At 40.1% G+C, this 25,483-nt stretch overlaps 1 protein-coding gene across 1 annotated transcript in view; it reads right to left on the bottom strand.

Moving 5' to 3' along the window:
* LOC144600887 (receptor expression-enhancing protein 3-like) overlaps positions 1–16,627 on the bottom strand; it is a 48,389-nt gene extending 31,762 nt beyond the window's left edge. Inside the window, exon 1 of the mRNA XM_078412771.1 lies at positions 16,385–16,627. Coding sequence (XP_078268897.1) covers positions 16,385–16,416 — 32 coding nt within the window. The 5' untranslated portion in view covers positions 16,417–16,627. The remainder of the gene's footprint in view (positions 1–16,384) is intronic.
* Between the last annotated feature and the right edge of the window lie 8,856 nt (positions 16,628–25,483).

Genomic DNA, 25,483 nt, shown 5'->3' with positions numbered 1-25,483 from the left:
CTCTGTCACTTGTCAGCTATTAAAATACTTTAGCTTCTGCCTCTTATAAATAATTCTACCAATAACCAGTCAGCTCCTGCCAAAGCTTTCCAGAGTCTCATGCTCAGAGAATAGAATCCAAGCTTACCCGCCTGCATAATCCAACACTGCTTAAAACTATCTCGTAAAGATTGAGAATTTATTAGAAATATATCATGTATTAATGCTAATTCCGAGGGGCTGAATTTGGCAAGATAAAAGAAACAAAAATAGTAGTGGCCAACAACAATGTGAAACTGCAGTGGGAAACATTAAAAATGCTATTCCAAAGTGCTGTAAATACATACTCCACTTAAAAGGAAAGAATGAAATAAATGTTCATGATACTCCCGGCATGAGTGAAGGGGGATGTTTCGAATGGGACTACTGAGGATTGCAACAAATTACAATAGAACTTTAATAAACTTCCAGAATTGGCAAATGAAATTCAACAAAAATAAATGCTAAATTTCCAAGGATGAATAGGGAGGTGACATTTACTTAGGAGTTGCACGTCTAGTGAGGTAGAGGAACAAAAGGAATCACAGAACACAAGTCATGGAATTGCACAAAAGGTTATCAAGGTCATAAGTGTGTTAGGAGGATTAGGAATACTTTATCGTCACATGTGACTAGGCTCAGTGAGATTCTTTGCTTGCATACACAATTTATACAAATAGCAGCCACCTACGGCGCTGACAAAGTTACAAAGCACGCCAGCACCCTTTTTATCCCCCCCCCCCAAACAATTCCCTCACGCCGGATCCCCATTGTCCTTTGTCGTCGTCCCCCTATCTCTGCCCCCCCCCCCCCCCACGCGTTAACCAAGTACCATGGTTTATTTCTAGAGGAGGAGAATTAAATAATTGATAAGGTCGAGTCATAAAGTGATACAGTGTGGAAACACGGTCTTCAACCCAACATGTCCCAGCTGCACTAGTCCCACCTGCCTGTGTTTGGTCCATATCCCTCCAAACCTTTCCTATCCATGTACCGTTTCTACCAATTGTCTACCGTTAACAATCTAACCGTTTCTTAAACGTTGGGATAGTCCCAGCCTCAACTACCTCCTCTGGCAGCTTGTTCCGTATACCCACCACCCTTTGGGTGAAAAATTTACCCCTCAGATTCCTATTAAATTGTTTCCCCTTCACCTTAAACCTGTGCCCTCGATTCACATCCTTTAAAAAATATTTCCACTAAAATGGTTATGAAGAGACCATTTCCACTTGAGAAGAACATAATTCAAGATTATCAATGTAAAGGATCACGGCAAAATCCAAAAGGAATTCCAAAGAAAGAGACTTAGAGTGATAGCAATGTGGAACTCTCCACCACAGTGGTTTAGGTGAAAGATATAAATGTGTTTAAGAGGAAATGGGGGGGAAACATATGAGGGAGGAAGACCTTGAGGGATTTTGTTTAAGATTTGGATTAAAAGGATGGGAACATGGCCAAGTGTAACATAAATGCTGTATGGACTGGTTATGTACAGTACATTCTCTACAGTAAAACAGCCAGGCCAAAGGGAAACAGAGAAATCAAGCTTGATAACTAGTTGCACGAGTACAAATACAAATTTTTTGAACAGTCAGCAGGAAGGGAATGTAGAATCCTGAAGCGAATGGTATAAAATTAACTGTAAGCAGGCGAGCAGCTGCATTTAAATTGGAACTATAGCGTACTATATTTCATACAGAAAACATCATGACATTTAAACAATCCAACTACAGTGCTTCATCTGTAATTTAAGCTTCCCCAGCTTTAAGGTGTTTATCCAGGCACTGCAAGGCACATACCGTACCTGAGAGTGATTGCCGAGAATATCCGTTTGAACAATGTAACATTCCTGAAGCATGCTAGCCACCCTACATCGCCCCTACCTCAAAACCTGCTCAAGATCCATGTTCCTACCCATTCCTCTGCAAAACCCCACCACTCTACCATCTGGGGGATTTCTCTTCATCTAGTGTTTACCTCAAACCTGGCTTCAAACCTGCATACTCTAATACCCCACACCCTTCTACCACTCCTCAAACAAATTCCAAAGACCTGAATGAGGGTTAGCCCAGCATGTTCACGCATGTTCCACAGGCAACTAACAAGCAGTAACAAACAAAAGTGTACACGTTAGGTGTACATTTTGCCATTCCCTGAAAAAAAAAAGATAGTACAGGATGTCCCCAGGTTACAACAGGGTTCAATTCCCAAGAACTGTTTGCAAAGTGAACAATTCTTGTCGAATGCTACCATAAATCAAGTTTGTGCATGGAGGAAGATGCCGGTAGCCCCTCAACAGCTAGCAGTTCCTTCCTTCCAATTTCCCATACATTCATTTGTATGTAGAAGCTGTACACAAGTTGGGCGTTTGTAAACTGGAGAAGACCTGTACTCACTAACAAAACAATGGATGGTTTTGGGATCCTGTATAGAACCTTCTCTCTTATCATTTATTAATAAAAATAAACCATACGCAGAAAGCAGATGTTTTACTGGACTAGATGGTTTTAAATCAAGGATTCAAAGAGAAGAAATAAGACACATTGTTGTAGCTATTTTCACATTCCATACATTATCCCCACAGATAAACATACGATACCTCTTTCACACTCTGCCTCTATGCTTCAGTTCAAAGTAAAAATGTACCACTTTGATGCACAAGAGCAGACTTTATTTTTATAGCAAAAAAACAGACAATGGACGACTTGTTTCAGCCCTCGTGTATGCCCATCTGCTTCTATTCTAAAAAAATTACAGCATTCCAGAATAATTCACAGAACAACTGGATTACTTAATCCCAGCAAATAACTTTGTTGGCGGTCTACCAATAGACATTCTGGAACGCATTCTGTATTCAGACTTTCATACTTATTTGCACTGGGCACAATCTTCTAGAAGTTTTTGTTCCACAAAACAATAAAATGTTCGCTTAAATATTAAGAACTGCATTCTCCAAATGGCTTCAAAGGCTACCAGTGCTCAGGGTATGAGCTGATTTTAAAACCACACCAGCATGTAGACATGAGAGCTCACATCTTGTGTACAGATTAATGGCAGCTTGCCCGAAAGAACCAGATGGGAACAAAGCCAGGTTTTTACTCTGGCTTCAGCAAAAACTTAGTGGTCTTTCATGCTGGAAGGTTTAAAAATGAAAAAATGCACTGAACACTCAGTCAACAGAAATTTGACTCTTGGTTTTTTTTTTAAACCAAACCCAATATCTGTTAACAGTCAGGAAAGTTTGTTCAGTACAACAGTTGTAGCAAAATACTTGGATACAAACATTTAGTTTACTTAATGTCAAATGAACAATGTGATCTGTACATTTTTACAGCAGAGAAAATACTATTTTCTTATTGGAAAGAAATAGCCTATAAAAATGTAAAAGAATTAACTCTTAATTAGAAAGAATATGGACATTAAAGCCACTTTATTATTTTGAAAAGTATCTTTTTTAACCGAAGCTTTTTAAAAAGCTTCCAAACAACTCAAAATAGCAATGTGCCTTAAATAACAGAATAAGATGAATAGTAGAAAAAAAGCTCTACAAAAATGATACCAAAATGAGATAGCGTCGCTCCATTCTCCTCACCAGTACAGTATAGCACATCCAGTTAACAGTTAAGTCAGATAACACCAGTGTGTAAAAGTGATTTGCATCCAAAATGCTGATAGATCACACAATCAACATTTTCAGTAGAACACTTGTGAATATCACCATCAAATAGCATCTGATTGTTGCAGAACAAGGATTCCTAGTTTTAAAGGAATCACAAAACAAAAGGAAAATCCATGTTTTTGTTTTTAAGAAAGGGCAGTATACATGTGGAAGAAGCCAAAAGCAATACAACTATGGAAAATGAAAGCAGGGCAGAGTTCAAAATGTTCCCAGAGGTAAACAGAATTAAAGATTAATGGATTGCAGTTTGGTGGGCAGTCAAAATGCTTATCTGAAAATCATTACTGTTGGTTCATGGAAAAAAATTGCAAAGAAAATAAATGTAAAAGCACTTAAAATTCAGCACATAGATTAAACACACAAGAGCAAATGAAATACATTTCAATCCAAAATATCTACAAAATAATTAAGTTATTTTCTTCAATAGGCACAAAAGTAAGATTTTTAACAGCAGGGGTAGAGATGCTTTATTGTCATCAGTAAATCATTTTCAGCATGAATCTAAATACAACAACTTTTATTTTGTTTGCCTCACTACATAGACTCAACTCAATTGCAAGTTATTACATTCACAGCACATAATCCATAAAGTCAACCGGTAATAAAAACATCATGATCTTCAATTAGGAAACAAGTTAGCCTTCAAAATCAGTTTTTTTCAGAGAATCCAATACAGATTCAGTGAGAAATATGCACAATTGAGACATACACATCAGAATACAAAAATTGCCTAAACAAATCCCCCTTCACCGACAGCCCAAGAACATTAGTGAAAGCAAGATCGTCTCATCTTTCCCCCTCAGCCTCATCTCTTTTCCCCCTTCCATCATCCCATCTTTTTTGTCTTATCTTGACAACAGCAAAGACAACTTTGCTTCGAAGAAATCCTGGATAAAATTCAGATAACGCAGGAAACAGAAGCTAATGTTGGATCAACCACTGAAAAAGGAGAAATACAAATTCTTATTTTAATACAGCAATTTTAACATTTAAATCTGATTTGTACATCTAATTTGTACCTTGTATTTACCATTTTGTAATTGTGCTAATTGCCTTTTAAGTTCATGACAATCAATAACCTCATTAAGTACCATGGTCTGAACTACATTTTTGTGTTAGTAAAGTGTAGGACACAGGTCACTCCATTCACCACATTTTTCTCCAAAAGTACTGGGAATAAGAATAAATTTAGAGTTCCCAGTTCATATACTGAAATCCATGCAATTATTTCAAAATGAAGCAAGGATTAGATCAAACCCATCTGCCCTTCCTCTTCCCCTGCCAAGATGTCATAAGTGATAGGAGCGGAACTAGGCCATTCGACCCATCAAATCTACTCCGCCATTCAATCATGGCTGATCTGTCTTTCCCTCTTAACCCCACTCTCCTGCATTCTCCCCAAAACCCCTGATACTCAGACTAATTAATAATCTATCTATCTCTGCCTTAAAAATATCCATTAACTTGGCCTCCACACCCTTCTGTGGCAATTAATTCCACAGATTCACCACCATCTGACAAAAGAAATCTCCCTTTGTCAATTCCCAACAAAGAAAATTCTTATTGGATGCTTTTTCTTTCTCTTTAATAAAAACAAAACATGGTGTAATGTATGCTGCCATTTGAATAACAGCGCTCAACTGACCAGGTCTCTATTCTTTTGCTGACGACATCATCTACATTGTCCTGACCAGCTACTTTTTTTCTATCTTTTGCAGACATGCCATTGAAACCTGCTGCTTGCAGAAAGTCTATTATTTCATGCATCGTCCTCTTGCTTGCTGACCTGCACCAGTTTCCGGTTGAATAATTATTCAATGCTGTTGATTTTATCCTTCCTTTCAAACCCTCTGTGGCCTTGCTCCTCCGTACCTTGATAATTTCCTTCAACACTTCCAATCCATCCCTTCTCAGAATATTTGCAATCCAAGTTTGGCATGTTAAATATCACCAAATTTCTTTGCTATTGACAGTCCTTTAGACTCACGGGTGACTTGATTGCCCTCCATTTTTACTAGTTCCAAAGCAAATAACCAGTCCAGTGTGGGATCTGCAAAAGACTGGCAGCTATCACAGCAACTACGAGGTTCCCAAGCTCTGAACTTCTTTGTTAAACGTTCCTACACATCTCTCCTACCATTAAGCTCCTTTACACTGAAGCATTTGATCAAGCTTTTAGTCATCTGCCCTGCAGATTCCCATACTCTAACACTGTATAGCTTGATAAGAAAATCAAAGCTTTATATTACAGGTTCTATGTATAGTTGTTGTGGTAATGGAAGTGATGGTGGGGATAAATGAACATAATTCCACTTTGGGGAGAACACTGCTTGCCATAAGCAAAAGTCCTCACAGCTGTTTCCAGCTTTTGTTTTTCCAAAGGAGCTGCAGAAAGTACAACTTTCCTCCAGCGTCCCTTCAAAGCACATTCATCACCAATTAAGTATCAAAATGCAAAACAGATGTATGAATTTTATTCAGAAAAAACTCAGGAGTTAATTACATGAAAACAAATTTAAAGAACAGACTTTAAATATCAGCCTAAATGGTACCAAAGGAACACAAAATTTTCAAAATGCAATTGGTTTCTAAAAAATCTTCTAAAGCTATCATAAAAATCAGTTTTGGCCCACGTGCAGAACCAGCACATTGCGTGGGTAAAGTGATCATTATGGAAAAGACCGGGTCTTTGAGAAGGCTCTACCAATTAATCAGTAACTTCTGGGTGCAAGGTCATTCTATACATTTTGAACAATTCAATTTAAAAATTTACAAAAGAAACAACCCACTCGAAATAGATACGATTTTTATTTTTTAAAAGCCATGTTCATTCATTTAAAATAAAGTTACTCACGGGGTAAAATTATGTGATTTGATATGTTTATTTTTGGTGATAAATTTATCAAACAGCCCAAAGACAGAATTCTTAAAATAATGCTGAATTATGATAAGATTTTAATTTGCGATGTGCAAATGAGCTTAACCAGAAATACTATGGGGAATAAGAGACAGAAGTACAACTCAATAAAATTTTCCAATAAATGATAACCATGCAGAATTTACATTCTGTTTTCAAAATGCTGAAGCAGTCAAGCCACCTGTTTGGACGCAAATGGAAAGGCTGATATAAATTCAGCTTATTTTGAAGGTGTTGAATTTCATCCTTCATGTTGGTGCTTCGCTCAAACGTACAAGCAATCTGCCAGGAAGTGATTCTCACAGTCATTATTTCTCAATTCCCTTGTCTTTCTGAACATTGGGAGTCACAGAATTTCTATGAGGCCATGTAGACTCTGAATTGCTCGGAGTTTAGTAGAATAAAGGCAATATTTATTTTGCCAGATTAAATTTGTGGCATAAAACATTATGCATGCGACTGAATCAATTTTAGTTGTAGGAAATGAAGCAACTCACATTCACCAGGTTTAAGATATTTTCCAAGTAGGAAATAGAAATCACACATTGGCAAAAATCTGAAGGCTTAGCAAAAATTAGTAAAAATGGGTCCAATATCTGCTGTTATACTTCCAATCACTGAACTTGCAAAAGGCTTCTGGCATTTTTGGAGTAGTTTCCTGTTCAGTGTTCACAAAGTGGCAGGTAAAAAGCCATTTGGAAAACAAATGCCTTGTGCAACTTAATGATCATATGTAGAAGTAGCAACTTTCTAAACCTCTAAATTTTACAGCTCAATCATACAAATATCGTGTTTGAAAAGAACAAAAGATGTCGCAAAATTCAATTGATGGAATAGATGCTCATTCCAGCATCTACAAATTTACTGTAACAAATCCAGCTTTCTGGAAAAGTTGAATGCAGCGACCATTTTGTCCAAGTCATTGGCAATGTTGACAACTAGTATAACTTTGCTACTACAACTTGTGTCATTAGTAACCGCAAGAGGAAAAGTATCAGTGCAAAATATATGCTGTATTGTTTTGTAAATAAAAAAGTACTACAGAATTTTTTTTCAATAACGCAACATGAATCTGCATGTGCACAAGCTATTTTGCTTTGGTTGTATTCAAAGACCAAAAAACAAATTTTAACTCAATAAAAATTGTATAAAAAAGTATCAGCCACCAACAAATCTGAAAAAAATGAAAACTTCAAATCATAATCATGTTGGATCTTGATAAAAATAGTCCACATGATAATTCCAAGTAATTGCTGCTCAAATGCAGATTTCACTTGCCCTGATCATTGCACCCAACATGTCTAAATCACCCTGCACCAGAATGTCCCAGGATCCTGCAGTTTAATTTTAAATCCAACACTATTGAGCAGCAAACAGTACAGTGATGGAACTAAATCTACTGGGATTCTCCAGCTTAGCACCAACAAATGTTGTTTCTCCAATTCAATACAAGGTCAAACCTAGCAGAGGACTGGAAACCCATTTCACATTAATGGGGTCACTGCCTGCAGATTACAAACGGGAATGACGAGACCTTTTAAACAATAATAATTGCCTTGGAATTATTTTTTAGTTCACTTTAAATTTTTTAATAATAATAATAATAATAATTGTATTTGTCATATGTAGGTTGGCAAAGGGTCAACAGTACAATGAAATGTATTTGACAAGACAACGGGTCACCTCAGCAGTAATATTCCAAGGATAAATAAGATAAAAATGACATTAGTGAGGTAAAAAGACAATATTAAAATAATCAACATATATGATGTGAAAAGTGTTTATGAGTTCAGAAGCCTGATGGTAGAAACTGTTCTTAAGTCTGGTGGTACGCACAGCCATACTCCTGTATCGTCTGCCTGACGGTAACAAGGAGAACAGCCTGCGTGCTGGGTAGTTGTGGTCGTTGATGCTGCATGCCTTCCACAGGCACCGCCGGTAGAAAATGTCCTGAATGGCCGGGAGACAGTTGCCAGTGATGTGCTGTGCCATCTTCATCACTCTCTGTAGTGATTTGTGGCTGTGGGCAGAACAGTTCCCGTACCAGACTGTAATGCAGCCCGTCAGCAGGCTCTCGATGGTACATCTGTAGAGGTTTGTGAGGATGCTGGCGTTTATGCCAAACCTCCTCAGTCTTCTCAGGAAAAAGAGCCACTGGCGGGCCTTCTTTGTTATTGTGTCCGTGTGCAGTGTCCAAGAAAGGTCCTCAGTGATGTGCACACCGAGGAACTTAAAGCTGCTGACCCTTTCAACCTCAGCATCACCGATGTGGATGGGGAGGTGTCCACTCCCCCGCTGTCTCCCACGATCATCTCTTTAGTTTTGCTGACATTGAGAGAGAGGTTATTTTCCTGGCACCAGCTGTTCAGTGTCTTTACCTCCTCTCTGTAGGCCATCTCATTGTTGTCTGTGATGAGACCCAAGATGGTCGTGTCGTCAGCAAACTTTAGGATGATGTTTGAGCTGTGCTTAGCAGTACAGTCGTGCGTGAACAGGGAGTACAGGAGAGGACTGAGCACGCAGCCCTGTGGTGTGCCTGTGTTGAGGATCAGTGAGGAAGAGGTGTGGCTGCCAATTCTCACCACCTGGGGCCTGCCCGTCAGGAAATCGAATATCCATCCGCAGATGGAGGTCTCCAGTCCAAGATCAAGGAGCTTGGGGAAGAGTTTTGAAGGAATAATAGTGTTGAATGCCAAGCTGTAGTCAATAAAGAGCATTCTCACATATGTATTTCCTTTGTCCAGGTGGGTGAGCGCAGTATGTATTGCCATGGCGATGGCATCGACCGTGGCCCTGTTTGGTCTATATGCAAACTGAAGAGGGTCCATGGTGTCAGGGAGAGAGGAGTAGATGTGAGTTTTGACTAGTCGCTCGAAGCACTTCATGATGACGGATGTCAGTGCGACAGGACGGTAGTCATTTAAACTGGTTTCTTTAACAGGAACGATGATGGATGCTTTGAAGGAGGTGGGAACCACGGACTGACTCAGAGAGAGGTTGAAGATGTTGGTGAACACCTCTGCCAGTTGATCAGCACATGCTCTGAGAGCCCACCCTGGAATACCATCCGGCCCTGGAGCTTTGCGATCGTTGACCTTTTTGAAGGACCGCCTCACATCTGCCGTTTGTAAGAACAGTGTGGTAGTCCCCCTGCACACCTGTGGACTCATGGTGAGCGCTGTGTTGTCTGCATCGAACTGGGCGTAAAAGGTGTTAAGCTCGTCCGAGAGCGATGCAGTAGGCTGAACAGTGCTCCTGTTTTTCCCTTCGTAGTCTGTGACGCAGCGTAATCCACTCCACATGCGTCTGGAGTCCGAGCTGTAGTAGTTAGATTCCACTTTGTTTCTGTAGTCTCTCTTGGCTTTCCTGATGGACTTCCGGAGGTCATATCTGGCTACCTTGTAGCCGTTGAGGTCGCCTGAGTTGAAGGCAGTAGTCCATGCTTTAAGTTTAGCACGGATTTCCCGTCCGACCCAGGGTTTCTGATTTGGGTAAGTGAAGATGGTGGCTTTTGGAACCACATCATCGATGCACTTACTTATGTAGCCTAAGATGCAGGCAGCAGTAGAATGGAACAGTGATCTGCCTTACCAAAAGCAGGGCATGGGAGGGGCTTATAACAGTCTCTGAATGGGGTGTAAAATGGTCCAGGGTCTGCTCTCCCCTAGTGGGAAAAGGGATGTGTTGGAAGTATTTTGGGAGAACCTTCTTCATATTGGCTCTGTTGAAGTCTCCCAGAACAATGAACGCAGCCTCAGGATGGGAGTTCTCCAGCTCCTTTACAATCCCATACAGTTTGTCCAGGGCTAGAGATTTATCAGCCTGTGGGGGGATGTAAGCAGCAGTAAGGAGGACTGAACTGAACTCTCTGGGGAGGTAGAAAGATCTAGCTTTAATGGTCAACAGCTCCAGAACCGGGGAGCAGTCATAAAATTAAAGAATATTAAAATTTGTTTCATATACAGTATAAACATCAGACATTTATATACTTTAAATCAATCACAAGATTAAACATCTTCAAAATGTGTCTCCATCTATGCATTCTGTCAAGGTCAAAAAAGATCTTTCCAGAAGCAGGGCCTCAGCAGTCGTCAGCCTGTGACTCAGTTGCTTTGAAGACCTGACTCCACACTGCACACGTCCAGTAAGATCAGCCCTCTGCATCTAACCCAGCTGAGTACAGACAGGGTTATCAAGATTGACAGAACATGGAAATGTGTGGCTTCACTATCAGAGTGCATTCACGTTTATTTTTAAATGTGCACTGTATCATCAGAAAATGTCCCAGGCTGTTGTTAAAAGTCATAAAATAAAGCACAGGTGATATACCATATGAGGTTGCTAATCTTTAATGTAAGATGCTCTTTGTAAAAAGAGTAACATTATATTTCACAGTAGCCAGTCGCAGTCAAATTCAATGTCCTTTATGTACCGCCCCCTCACCTCAGCCTCCATATAGCTATTGCACTCTGAGCTGCAATTACATTCACCTACAAAGCATTTTCTGCTTGACACCACCCAGGGCAATGCTTACCAATTTCACAACACAATGTGTAGGGACAGAGGCGCCAGATATCAAGAGTTAAGAGAGGTAGCTGGACACATTGTTCACCTTTACAGATAACAAAGAAAAAATCAAAATAGAAAATGCTGAAGACACTCAACAGACTCGGCAGTATTTGTGGAAACTGGAACAGAATTAACAATTCAAATAGATGACCTTTCATCAGGGGGCTCAACATTTCAGCTTACATTGCAAATTTTAATTCCTACAGTTTTGAAAGTGATCAGGCAGTGGTGGATTCAATGGTCACAGAGGAGACAAATATAATATAGGTCCCTATTGTGGAGCAAAGAAGAAGGCCTGTTTCCACACTATATGACTATGACTCTGAGTGAACCAGAGCCACTGCACATAATTCTGTCCTCTTTTACAGTCACACATTCAATAGTTATTTTGTGATTCCATTACAAACGACCTTGTCAGATTTGTTGCCGACAAATGTCAACTAATTTGTTTGCACTATATACCATTCAGTTTTCCAGCTATGGCCAAGTACAATTCCAGCACTTGACAAACATACATGCAAGATTTCTATTACAACCAGAGTATGGGAGCAATAAAAGAAAACTCAACAGCGTCTGAGAGACTTGGATATAACAGTAGCTCAAAATAATTGGTGTGTACTAGACTGCAGATATTCTCTGTTGCATATAAACTCATCTTCCGCAGCTTTACCATAATTCCTAATTTTGAGGTAGAATGATAAGGAATGATGGGGAGGGGAAGAGTCAATACCAAGGAAGAAAAGAACAAAAAATACAGGCAGGTATGGAAAAGATAAATAATTGGCAAGTGAAACTCCACATACATAAACGTGAGTTAATATATTTAGGTAATAACTGTAGAGTTATTTAGATAATAACTAGAGAGAATATATCTTGGTTCTACTCAGATTTGCATAATAGAGACTTTCTCTATTAGGCAAATCTGAGTAGAACCAAGACATAAAATATACCAGTCACTGTAGTTATGCCATAGATGAGCAAACCTACAAGATAAACAATTAATCATGCATTACAGATTATTTCTAGTGGGAAATAATTGAAAAGTAGGGAAGTTATGCTAAATCTGTGTCCAAACTCAAGTTGCACAGCACATTTAAGAGGACAGTTCTGATTATATTAACTTATTTATTGTGTGACTGAGGCAATGAAGCATACAATTAATATTTACAAGATTGATACCAGAAATAGGAGAGAATATACATCTGGAGAGTACAAACACATTTGATGTCATAATTTGAAAACAAAGGAGGCTGGGTTACTCAAAAGAGAGAAATGGTTTTGCTAGAGTGGTTCGAGATAATGTTTCTAAGTGTGGAGAAGAGCAGAACCAGAGATCATCAATCCAAAAAAACTCACTGAGGGAACATGGAAGAAATTTACTTACCCAAATAGTGGTAACAATGTGGAATGTACTGCCACTGAGCAAGTTTGAAAAAGAGTGGAGGGGTGGGGGGAAGAAAGGATGCAAAAGAGGAGGGAATATTGCAGTGCTGATCAGGTGGAGCAATACAGGGAGGATATTCTCGAGAGATTGGCCAATGAGGCGATATGGGTAGAGCCTAGGGATAAGATGGGGGCAGTCCCTTTGATATAGTTATACTATAGACTTCCCAATAGCAGTAATTAGAACACATATGCAGGCAGATCGTGAAAGGGTATAAAAGCAACAGGGTTTTCTCAGTTGCGGATTTTAACTTCCCCGATATTGGTGAGGATTGCATTCAGAAGGGTTTTCTGAAGGAGTGTGTAGGGGGTCCTACAAGGGACAGGGCTGAACCTGACCATGTCCTTGGGAATGAGGATTGGCAAGTGTCTTTGGGCGAACCCATTGGGAACAGAGACCACAGTTCAGTCAGCTTCAAGGTTGTCATGGAAAAGGGTAACATGGGTTCCCAAGTTAAGGCCTTACACAGGAGGAAGACGAATTTTGATAGCTTAAGACAGGACCCGTGAGAGGTTGACTGGGAGCAGCTGCAAGGGGGATAAAAATATATTTTAAATGGCAGCCCTTTCAAAGTCAAGAGGTAAAGATGGCAAGTTTAAAAGAACACTGGTTAATAAAAGATAATGAAGGTTCAATCAGAGAAAAGGAGGAAGATGTTAGGTATAGAACATTGATATTAAGTCACTTGAAGCTTGCAGGGGATAGAGCAAAAAAATTAATGACAAAGAGGCACCATAAAATTACATTGTCAAGTAGGATTAAGGTGAATCCTAATACCTTTTAGGTATATTAGAAGCAAGAGGATAGCTAAGGAATGAACATATCGCTTCAGGGAGCAGAAGTGCAAGCTATGCATAGAACCAGGGGATAAGAACGGGATCCTAAATTAAAACTTCTCATCCAAATTCAACAAGGAGAATGACATGGAGGCTAGAGATTTAAGGGAGGGATACGCTGATATTCTTGAGTATGTCAGGAAGAAGAATTTGCTAGAAATATTGGAGCACATTGGGATGAATAAATCCCCTGAGCTAAATAGGATCTATCTCAAAATGGTAAGGGAGGAACTTGATGGAGCACCTTCATTAGCCATAGGTGAGATACCAGATGATTGCAGGATAGCTAATGTTGTCCACCAGCACTCCCACCTATTTCTCCCTTCCCCACCTCCTGCTCCTTTCCTCCCATTAGCTTCACAATGCACAACTTTTCAAACCTGTCACACACTGCTTTTATCTCTGACCTTTGTTCTAGGCATCTGCCTATCAATCCCCTTCTTGCTCGATTTGTCTTGCCTCTCCCCCTACCAGCTTTCTTCCTCCTATAATCAGTCTGAAGAAGGTTCTCAACCTGAAACAGCAACTATCCGTGTTCTCCAGAGATGCTGCCTGATCTGTTGAGTTACTCCAGCACTTTGTGTCCTTTTGGCAAATCTTCAATGATTTTTGCCAATTTCTACAGATGCACCACAACAAACATCCTAACAGGATGCATCACAGCTTCGTATTGCAACTGTTCTGCACAAAACTCAAGAAATTACAGAGAAGTGTCAGTGTAAACCAGCCTTCCCGACCCCATCCCCTATCAACCTCATCTGTACTTCTCTTCCCTCAGGAAAGCAGTGGACATAATCAGACTACTCACACCCCAGTCATTCCCTTTTCTCTCCTTCCCCAATCGATTCGAGGATACAAAAAAACTGAAAGGACAAACTACCAGATTCAGGAAAAGCTTCTTCCTCACCGTCTCTTCAATAGATAGCTCATATGCCAAGGATGCATTCCTGATCTTCCAATCTACCTTGTTGTAACCCTTGCACTTTTCCCTGTATCTCACGTGACAATAATAAAACAATGCGCTTCCACCCCACCCGTTCACAAATGAGACGGAATTTATATCTTTGCCATCTCCAGACTCAATTATTTCACATTTCCTCAGAGCCTCGTAAATTATTAATAATTACAGGAATCCTTCCTATGTATCTCCTTCAGCCGAGCCGTTTTTCGTATTATGCTTTAATTTCTTATTAAACAACGTGGGATGACTTGAGGAAATGTAAAGAATCCCCTCTTCTAAACATGGACCCCAGAAATATATCAATTTGAAATAAAAATTCAATTTATCTAACCTATAATAACCAGCAGACTCTTTGGTATTTACAAAGCTTTAATGGTCGAGAACCAAGCTGGGACCGTGAAGGTGCATGTTACAACTGCGCCAGACACAAAAAGGACGGCGACACACGAAGTGCATTCATTGCACGAATGATTCAAGAGGAAAAAAAGTAGTCCGGAACCACTCAGTTATAGATATCCCTCTATAAAAGAGTTAACCCTATCCCACCCAAGGCTCACTGAAATGAAAATATCCCAACGCAAGTGATAAATCGGCCTTTCGAAACGAATTGCTAAATTCGGTAAACAATTCAGAGCTGAAACACTCGTAACGCTCTTGAAACATAAATAACTTTGTTGAGAGGTCATGGCCCTGAAAACTTAACCATCCTCCCCTCTCCATAGTTGCTGACCTGCTCACTTTCGCTGATATTTGTTTTCATTTCAGATTTCCAACATCTGCAGTTTCAAACAGCCCTGATATTGTCAGCTCACTTGGCACTCTTGTCAGAGTAATCATTTACACTGAACTGAAAATATCCCAACGCAATTGTTCCAATTGACTTATTGCTCTTTAAAACTGAAAAATGACGGTTAAATGGCTCATTTAAGATCAGTAAGAAACCCTTTTGAGGTGTGGCTGGATTAAACGTCATCTGGCTTTTTAAATGGTTAAATAGTTTCAGCGTGAACAATAATTATTGGGGGTTTTTTTGTGCCCTTTTTAGTCAGACACCAACTGGTTTGACATAAACCAGTCCTCCGGCATCTACACTGACTTATAAGGAAGGGTTGGTCTTTCAAAGGGCAATGAGCTGTCACTGAAGATATGTAACCTTCTGGGACAGATGGGTTTTTCATTGCAAGTGTATTTTTAGCACAATAAGGTGATATCTGAAGAAGCGCCCCGTCCCGGAATGGCGGGACTATCGTATGTTGAAAGGCTGGAGCGATTGGGCTTGTATACACTGGAATTTAGAAGGATGAGGGGGGATCTTATTGAAACATATAAGATAATTAGGGGATTGGACACATTAGAGGCAGGAAACATGTTCCCAATGTTGGGGGAGTCCAGAACAAGGGGCCACAGTTTAAGAATAAGGGGTAGGCCATTTAGAACGGAGATGAGGAAGAACTTTTTCAGTCAGAGAGTGGTGAAGGTGTGGAATTCTCTGCCTCAGAAGGCAGTGGAGGCCAGTTCGTTGGATGCTTTCAAGAGAGAGCTGGATAGAGCTCTTAAGGATAGCGGAGTGAGGGGGTATGGGGAGAAGGCAGGAACGGGGTACTGATTGAGAGTGATCAGCCATGATCGCATTGAATGGCGGTGCTGGCTCGAAGGGCTGAATGGCCTACTCCTGCACCTATTGTCTATTGACCCAAAACGTCGCCTGCCCATTCCCTTGCCCGCTGAGTTCCTCCAGCACTTTTGTTGTGTTGGGATTAAGGTTGTCTATTTCTGGAAAGATGAAAAAAGGTTTGGTCCCCCACTTCCCTTCCCGTTAAACGTTGTCGCTTGATGTCATTACCTGCCGAAATGAATTTGGGTGGAGACCCAAAATCCACTCATCCTGGAGCCACTCTCCCTCCCCCCGCCTCTCGCCCCGAGCAAGGCCCGCGACCCAGGCCCCGCCATTTCCACTTACACCACCGTCCTTGAGATGATCCACGACACCATGGCGCTCCCAAGCCGCGTCGCCGGCGGCGGCTCTCGTCGAGGATCAGGCGCTGGGAAAGTCGCGGAAGTTGTGTTGTGCTGCCGGGCGCCGGGCACCGAGCTCCCTCCTCCTTCTCCTCCACACACACTTTATCTCCGACACTCTCTCCGCTGCCAAATCCACTCTGATCCGCCGCCGCCGCCGCCGCTCCCCAACCTCCCGTCAACGACTTCTCCCTGCCGCAGACCCAGTCCCGCAACCATTGGCCGACTTGAACATTGCCCGTGTTACGTTTCGTTTGATTGATCGCAAGGCGTGTCAATCGGGACATTAAACCCGCCCAATGTTTTTTCAGCTGGAAGTGTGTGGGAAGGAACTGCAGATGCTGATGGACACAAAATGCTGAAGCAACTGTGCGAGACAGGCAGCATCCCCGGAGAGATGGAATGGGTGACGTTTCGGGTCGGGTTGAGTGAGACCCTTCTTTAGAGAGTCAGGGGAAGAGGGGAAACTAGAGGTTTGAAGGGTAAGGTGTAAAAACGACAGATCAAAAGCAGATGTGATGGATGTTTCTTTTGTTTGGTGTTGTTTTGTGATTGTATGTGTTATTGCATTTTTATTGATTATTCTTATTGGTCTTATTGATGAACTGCGGGTAATTTTTCATTTCACTGCACATTTATGTGTATGTGACAAATAAATTGACTATTGACGTTGATCAACGAAAATGTGGAATGGGTCACTGTTGGATGAGGGGAAGATGACAACGAGGCATACAAACAGTAAAATTAACCAGGAGGGCAGTGAAACAACTAGTCAGACAACTGGGGGGGGCAGAGTGAGAGAGGTAAAGCAAGGGATATTTGAAGTTAGAGAAATCAATATTGGAACTGCTGGGTTGCAAGCTGCCCAAGCGAAATATGAGGTGCTGTTCCTCCAATTTGCGTTCGGCCTCACTCTGACAATTAAGAAGGCCCAGGACAGAAAGGTTGGTATGGAAATGGGAGGGAGAGTTAAAGTGTTTCGCAATCAGGAACTCACGTAGGCCTAGGGGGACCGAGCGAAGTACTGGGCTGTACCAAGTACTGCGAACCCAACCTCGTCTGTCATGTCAAGATTTGCTGGGAGTCAAATATAGCCATAACTACAATTAATGCAACTCCGATTTTTTTTTTAGAGTGGGATGGCTTGAAACATTTTAACCCATTCGCTGAATCCTGTATTGTCATTCACAGTGACAAACACCTTAACATCATTAAAATATATATATTTGCAGCAGCACATGCATGGTTTACACAATACACAAAATTATTATCATTTACAGTCACAAGAATAATCGAGGCATTTTGTGATCTGTAGAAATAGTGTTTCTTCCAATGGCATGGACTTTTAATGTGTGCGTGTTGGGGGTGGGCTTAGATTGACAATGAGCCTTCAAATTAGCTAAGGTATTTGTGGATGGTTTAAAAATGTTTATCTTGTGGAAGATGATGAAACATGGATTGATGGAATTGCCTTAAGAGTTAATACAGACTCAATGAGCTGAATGGTGTCATGTGGCCAGAAAATTATGATTATATTTTTTAATAATCTCAAAACACGTACAGAAACACACAGCAGAGCTAAAGAGCACACAAGTCCCATTGACCTGTCCTCCACTGAAAATTCACTCCAGTCTGGATTGTGCTCTTTGCATGGTGTCAAAATAACCCTATTTCAGTAGCAGAAAAAATATTGGAATCCATAATTTAGGAATAAATAATAAGGTGCTTTGAAATTAGAGTTGGCCAGGATCAATATGGATTTCTGAAACAAAAATTATGTCAGATAAATCAGTTTGACTTTTTTAGGTTATCATTCGCAAAATTTAGAAGTCATACCAGGTGATGTGTATCGGGACTTTCAAAAGATCTAGTATAAAATATGCCACTGAAGTAATTATTAAACAAAAATAGTGTTCATTGTGTTGAGGATAAAATATTGGCAGAATTGATGAACAGAGTAGGAACAAACACAACATTGGCAAAAATTATGAACAGAGCAGGAATAAACACAACATTTTAGCTCAGGAGGTGTGACCAGAGGGGTGCCATGAGGATCAATATTGGTGCACAAGCTGCTCACAATTAACATCAATCACTTGAATGGGAGAATCAAGTGTAACATCTCCAATTTTTTGGGATGAAACAAAGAAAAATGGAAAGTAAAGGGTGCAAAAAAATGCCTTGGGTCTTCAAAGAGATAGTGAAGAATAAGTAAATAGCAAGGTTGTCCAGATAAAATATAATTTGGAAAAATATGAGGCACAAAAGAAAATTTGTTTTTAATATTGTGAAATATTGAAAGGGATTGGCGTTGAGGGGAATCTAGCTGTTCTTATTCGTGAATCACTGAAAATTAATGTGCAAGTACACCAAACAAATGTGGCAAATAGTACATTGACATGTTGAATACCATTCTAGTTTGGGATGATATAATCATTTTAATAGGGTTAGAAGCATGAGAAACTTGAAGTGAGGCACAGGAAGTCATTACTCTAGAACATTAGGGGTATCAACACCAAAGGGATTACAGTGAATAAAGAAGGCAGCTCATCAACATTTTCTTAAAAGCAAATGTAGTTGATCCTGGCTGAGCTTTCAATCAAGTCAAGTCAATTTATTTGTATAGCACATTTAAAAACAACCCACGTTGACCAAAGTGCTGCACATCTGACTAGGAAAAAAAAGAAACATACAGTGGCAGAATCAGACATCTGCCTCCTTATTACAAAGTCAATTTCCATTCCCTTAAAATTGCCATGTAACTGAAACTCTCATACAGACTACATTATTACAAAACACTTCTGTCTAGCCTCCATCCCTCATTCCACAAAGATCCAAAATTCCCCTACCCATATTCTAGCTGATGCTCATATGACCCTGATTCCCACAATTTTATTGTAGCTCCTGGTTGAGTCACACACTGTGTTAAAGTTTTCTTCTTTGTTGTAGTTGCAGAGGAGGTTGCCAAGTCCTATGTCCAGGGATTTGCAGAGGAGATTGATTTGAATTGTCATGTTGAAGGTGGAGCTAGAGTCATTTATAAATCCATCGTAAGTGTCCTTATTATTATAATGTTCCAGGGATGAGTGTAGGGCTCGGGACATGCTATCTGCCATGTACCTTTTGCAGCAGTTAAGCTTGTCTGGAAAGCTGGAGTTGATTCACGATATAACCAGCCTCTTAAGATGATAGACACTTTAAGATGATAGACACAAAGTGCTGGAGCAACTCAGCAGGTCAGGCGCCATCACTGGAGAACATGGATAGGTGACAGTTCACGTTGGGACATTTCTTCAGACTGATTACGCTGGGGGGGGGGGGGGGGGGGGAGGGAGGAATGCAGGAAGAGAGGAAAAGCATGGCAGGTGGACACAGGCGTGAGGGGAGATTGATAGGCAGATTATTGGAACAAAGGCCAGAGATAAAACCAGAAAGTGTGAGACATGATTGAAAATGACATAGTGCTGGAGTAACTCAGCCAGTCAGCAGAATTTTCTGGAGAACATGGATAGGTGACATTTCGGTTGAGACCCTTCTGAGTTGCGAATTGTGAATAAGAATTGTGAATTGCTGCCTGCCCCACTGTGTGTCCTTTTGTATAAACCAGCATCTGTAGTTCCTTATTTCTTCATAATGGTGGATATCAGAGCCATCGGATAGTAGTCAATAAGGCTCGCTTCCTTTTTTTTCACATGGGGATGATAGTCTTCCTCTCAAAGCAGGTGGGAACCTAGGTTGGAAGAGAGCGAGGTCAAGGTCCTCCAGGAATACTTTCGCCATTTGGTCTGCGCAGATTCTAATGGCACAGTGGGGTCTCTATCCAGGCCAGTTGCTTTCTTGGGTTCACTCTCAGGAAGGCTGTTCTGACATCTGCAATGGTGAACATGTACGGTTGCCCATGACGCTGTTGGGGCAGGTGACATTCTACTGACCTTCTGTTCAAAATAAGCACATCACACATTGAGTCCTTCAGGGAGGGATGTGTTATTGTCAGTGAATCAGCCAGGCTGTGCTTTTCAACCTGTTATAGCAAACAAGCCTTGCCACAGTCAATGGGTGCCCGTGTGGTTAGTTTGGACTTGAGCATGATCTAGAATTGTCTCTTGGCATCCAAAAATAACAGATTATAAAATAACAATGATTTTTTTTTCTTTCGCACTTTTAGCTCAATCCATCAATTTGAATGTTATTTAAACTGCAGCCTTCAAAGCAGAACATTAAACCCCAGTATTTAGTGTTAGTATTTATCTTTATGAATAGTTGTGCCATTCCCATGAGCTCATGTTGTCCTTATACCCATTTTCTCTCCTTTCCTTCAAACATCTTCCTAATCTAGTCTTGCATCTAGTAAACAGATCACAAACAAATCAGGCACATATAAAAACACATGATAACTTTCTATCTGGAATAGATTTGAATGAATATCCATTTAAAGTCAAATCTGATAGCAGTTGAAATAAGGAATAAGACTTAACATGATATTCACATGATCTCCATCAATGTGCCTTAATATTCTGAAAGTTATTTTCTGCTGTGTTTTTTTTAAAGCTATTTGATTCTAATAATGTGACTCTTTGTGGAGTGTGCAATTTTTATAAACACTGAGATTTTTGCCTGAATATAACTTGATCAGATTTGTTATAAAGTAAGACATTAATTCAACCCTGCCACATCCACACACAAGCAGGCAAACTGAGCCTCTGTTGATTTTAATGTGAACCTTTGATAATGAAGTACTTCCTTATTGTTGGGCTGAAACGTCAGGATAGATTATGTACTGCTGATGGGTGCAAGACATGAATACTACTTTTTTGTTAAACTTGTATCCAGAGGAAGAACTACTGAACTACTGAACCAATCAATGCTCCCTTTTAACAAAACAGACGGAAGCCACACCACTGATTCAATATTGTAGAAAAAGCTATTCAATTCGTTCCAGCACTCTGCCCTTTCCCAAAACCTAATAAACAATTCCCTTTGGTTATTTATCCAATTTCATTTATAAATTTCCATTGAACTGATTGTTATTAGCCTCTCAGAATAATCACTGGGTCTGTAATAATTTCCATTGATTGCTCTTTTTTTTGCCAATACCCCAAATCCATGCTTTCCGTTTCTTTCCTTCTTATCAGGAGTAACAATTTCTCCCTGTTTACTATGAAAACCTTAGATAATTTTGAGTATTATTTTAACTTCATATCATCCGGTGCTAAAGTTAAAGAATAATTTAAGCAATTTAATTGTGATTTCTTTTCCACATTTCCCATTTCAATTTCTCTTTGAGTCTGATGAGAAGTTATTTGTTACAATAAACCAGGTCAGTGGAAGAGCCGGACTAAATTTGTTGCAATAAACTAGGTCAATGGAAAAGCAGGACTGAAGTATGTTCCAATTAATTTGCTTGGAGGATAGAAGATAATCAGATGTGTTGGATGGTCAGATGACTATATTGGGTTGGATTATGATGCGTTTTGTTGACGGATCTGATTAGAAGTGCAGATGTTTTGCCATTTAAACAGCAATATCTCCCAGATTTTCACAGATGCTTTGCAAAACAAAATTCAGGACTTACTGGCAGATTCGAAGGGGTGTGTACATCAGTTCACTCTGCCTCTACCAACAAAAGCTTTTCACTGTACCTGGGTAGACGTGACAATAAACTAAACTCAAACTCTTTTCTCTGTGCCAGGTCTGATTTGATGAAAGACCTGAGACCCCAAGGGAGTAAAGGGGAAGATAAGTTACTTAAAATAATTATTTTGCCTAATAAATGGCAATTACCATGTGTTATTACATATGCTTTTATGCATTGCTGATGTATTACATAGATTAAACCAAATGAGACACATTGCAAAGTCCTCCTTGCTCTCTTGTGGAGCAGTCTCTCAGAATCAAGGATAACTTGCTTCCACTCTTGTGTTGTAGGTTCTGAGGTGAATGATGATGCCAGACTCTTCCACAAAAAAACCCTGAAAATGCAAGCAGCACTCAACAGGTTGGGCGACTTCTGTGGAAAGAAAAAGAGAGTTAATGTTTCAGGTTAAAGACCTTCATCAGAAACAGGAAAGAATAGTGAAAGGCATGGATGGAGTGGATGTGGAGAGGATATTTCCACGAGTGGGAGAGTCTAGGACTAGAGGTCATAACCTCAGAATTAAAGGACGTTTTTTTAGGAAGGAGATGAGGAGAAATTTCTTTAGTCAGAGGGTGGTGAATCTGTGGAATTCTTTGCCACAGAAGGCTGTGGAGGACGTCAGTGGATATTTTTAAGGGAGAGATAGATAGATTCTTGATTAGTACAGGTTGTCAGAGGTTATGGGGTGAAGGCAGAAGAATGGGGTTAGGGTGGAGAGATAGATCAGCCACGATTGAATGGTGGAGTAGACTTGATGGGCTGAATGGCGGAATTCAACTCCTATCACTTATGACCTTATGAGAGAAGCCAATTTTAGATTGTAGAGGGAGTGGATGAGGGAACACACAAGAATCCTGTTGGAAAGTAGAACAGAACTTCAAGTTTGTCATTCCAAGGAAAACAGAGTGCTCTGAATTTAACAGTAATTTTAAAGTACAAGTAGAAAATGCTAGCAGCACTCTTTCACAAGCTGGACATGCCTGACAGGGCAAGAAGGTGGATAGTTCAGCTAATAATTTCACATTAACAAGTAACAATGGTTGTAACATTGCTGGATTATTATAAAAACCCTCTGGTTCTTATGTCACCTTTTCCCAATCTAGTCTGCACAAGAATACATGCCTAATATAACATTTCTCAAGTGCCGTTGGAAATGTCTTAGCAAGTAAATACTCGCCTGTCCTTAGTGACGCCAAATCCTGCAACATGAACAAATTAAAGAAAAGGCATCCACAGAAAAGGAAAGTATTTACACACACTCAATTGACCAGAACAATTACACTTGGGAAAGATAATATAGGGGCCTGGGATGGGAAATTACTTTGGCAAGGCTAAAGTTCAGAATGCAGCCCAAACAATAATAATCTTTTAAAGAAGGCGATTAATCCTTGCACAAATACATTTTGGCTCAGAAACACTGATTCTGAATGATAGAATAGAAATTACATGGTATAACAATCTAGTCACAAATCAATGTACATTTTGAAATACTAGAGGAGTTAATTGGCTTTGAGAGTGTGTGCGAGTTGTTATTTTGCATTGTGTTTAGGGAGATTTGTTTTAAGATTGTGATTGGAGACTATCATAAATACTCCTTTGAAAACATCAAAAATGGTCAGTTGTAATATACAATGTGTTCATGTAGTACATCTCATGAATAAAACACAAAAGGGGTAGTTCCAGTGTTTTCAAATGGAATTTGACACTGATCCACACAAGGAGAATTTAGTCAAAGGGAGAAGTTTTAATTCAAATAGAAAAGCCATATTCAGGTCAGACAGCTTCTGTCAAGGTTTATTATGGTTTCAGGTCAAGAACATAATTTCAGAGTTACATTTTTAAAAAGCATTACGATGTAGAGGAAAGTCAGCAGAAGGTAATCAGAGGAAGCTGGGGGGGGGGAGGGGGGACAAAAAGTGAAGATTTGCATTGGGTGGAGGCAGAAAAGCATAAAATGGTGATACAGAGGGGTAAACCTTTCACACAAAGGGTGGTGGGTGTATGGAACAAGCTACCAGAGCAGGTAGCTGAGACTGGGACTATCCCAACATTTAAGAAACAGTTAGACGGGTACATGGATAGGACAGGTTTGGAGGGCTATGGACCAAGATAGTGTAGCTGGGACATGTTGGCCAGTGTGGGCAAGTTAGGACGAAGGGTCTGTTTCCACACTGTATCACTCTATGACTCTATGAAATATTGAAATATAATTAAAGTAATACAACATAGAAACAGATCCTTTGGCCCAGAAGGTGCATGCCAACAAATTGGTTTTCCTATCCAGCATTAACTCTTTCAATTTTAGATTTTTATAAAATGTAATCATTTTAAATTAATGCTTTATAACAAAGCTTTATAAGATTTTGTGTTTAAGAATTACAAAAACTATCTCTCAAAGTCATTCTAATAAGTGCCTGTCATTTAAGACTGAAGACTCTGTATATGCATGTGATCATGAGACTCTGTACATAGAGCCAGTGATCATGAGCCAGGTCCAGGAACACACTTGGCAATAGTGGGTAGGAAAGCAGTTCGCATGGATCAGATGGACCACAGAACAGAGTTTGTGCATAATTTGTTTATTGACTCACATTTGCTTCCAGATTTTAGGGAAGGTTTAAAAACCATCTTAAAACAACAAAACACAGTGGCTCAGCAGTAGAGTTGTTGCCTTATGGCACCAGAGGCCCGGGTTCGATCCTGATCTCGGGTGCTGTCTATATAAAATTTGTACGTTGTCCCCATGACCTGGGTTTTCTCCAGGTGCTGTGGTTTCCTCCCACATTCCAAAGACGTGTAGGTTTGCAGGTTAATTGGCTTTGGTAAAAGAAATTGTGAATTGCCCCTAGTGTAGGAAAGTGTTAGTGTGCGTGGATCGCTGGTCGCCTCAGACACAGTGGGCTGAAGGGCCTATTTCCTCACTGTATCTCTAAACTAAACTAAACCTCAGCATACCTGCCCTGTTATGGAAAGATTTAAATAGGGACAATAGTGGGATGAAGAAAATGCATGTTAGGTAGGGACAAGGTCATGGAAATTTGGTCATTTGAAAACAAAAATGAGGATAAAGGTTTTAAAATGAGTGTTATACAGCTTGCACTGTGCCAATCATAGGTGGCAATAGGTGAACAGGATTTGATGCATGTAAGAAAACAAGCTGCAGAGTTTTAGTTGAAGAAGTTTACAAAGGATAGTCTACCTTAAATTGTATTGTCGTCTAATCTTGAGATTGCACCAACAAATGAACTGACCCTTGAGCAGAATTGACTCTAAATGATTTTGCTAATACCAGACTGCTGAAACAGGTCCACAATACCAAGCTCTGATATGGAAGGGTATTACCCGAAAGACAGAGAAAAAGAATCAACAATGTACCCAGAGCTTCCTTTGCGAAGTGCAACATCATTA

Source organism: Rhinoraja longicauda, chromosome 16 (genome assembly GCF_053455715.1).
Source record: "Rhinoraja longicauda isolate Sanriku21f chromosome 16, sRhiLon1.1, whole genome shotgun sequence".
Taxonomy (NCBI): Eukaryota; Metazoa; Chordata; class Chondrichthyes; order Rajiformes; family Arhynchobatidae; genus Rhinoraja; species Rhinoraja longicauda.
Note: the sequence above shows the minus strand (reverse complement) of the source record. Positions and strands in the feature narration are given on the sequence as shown.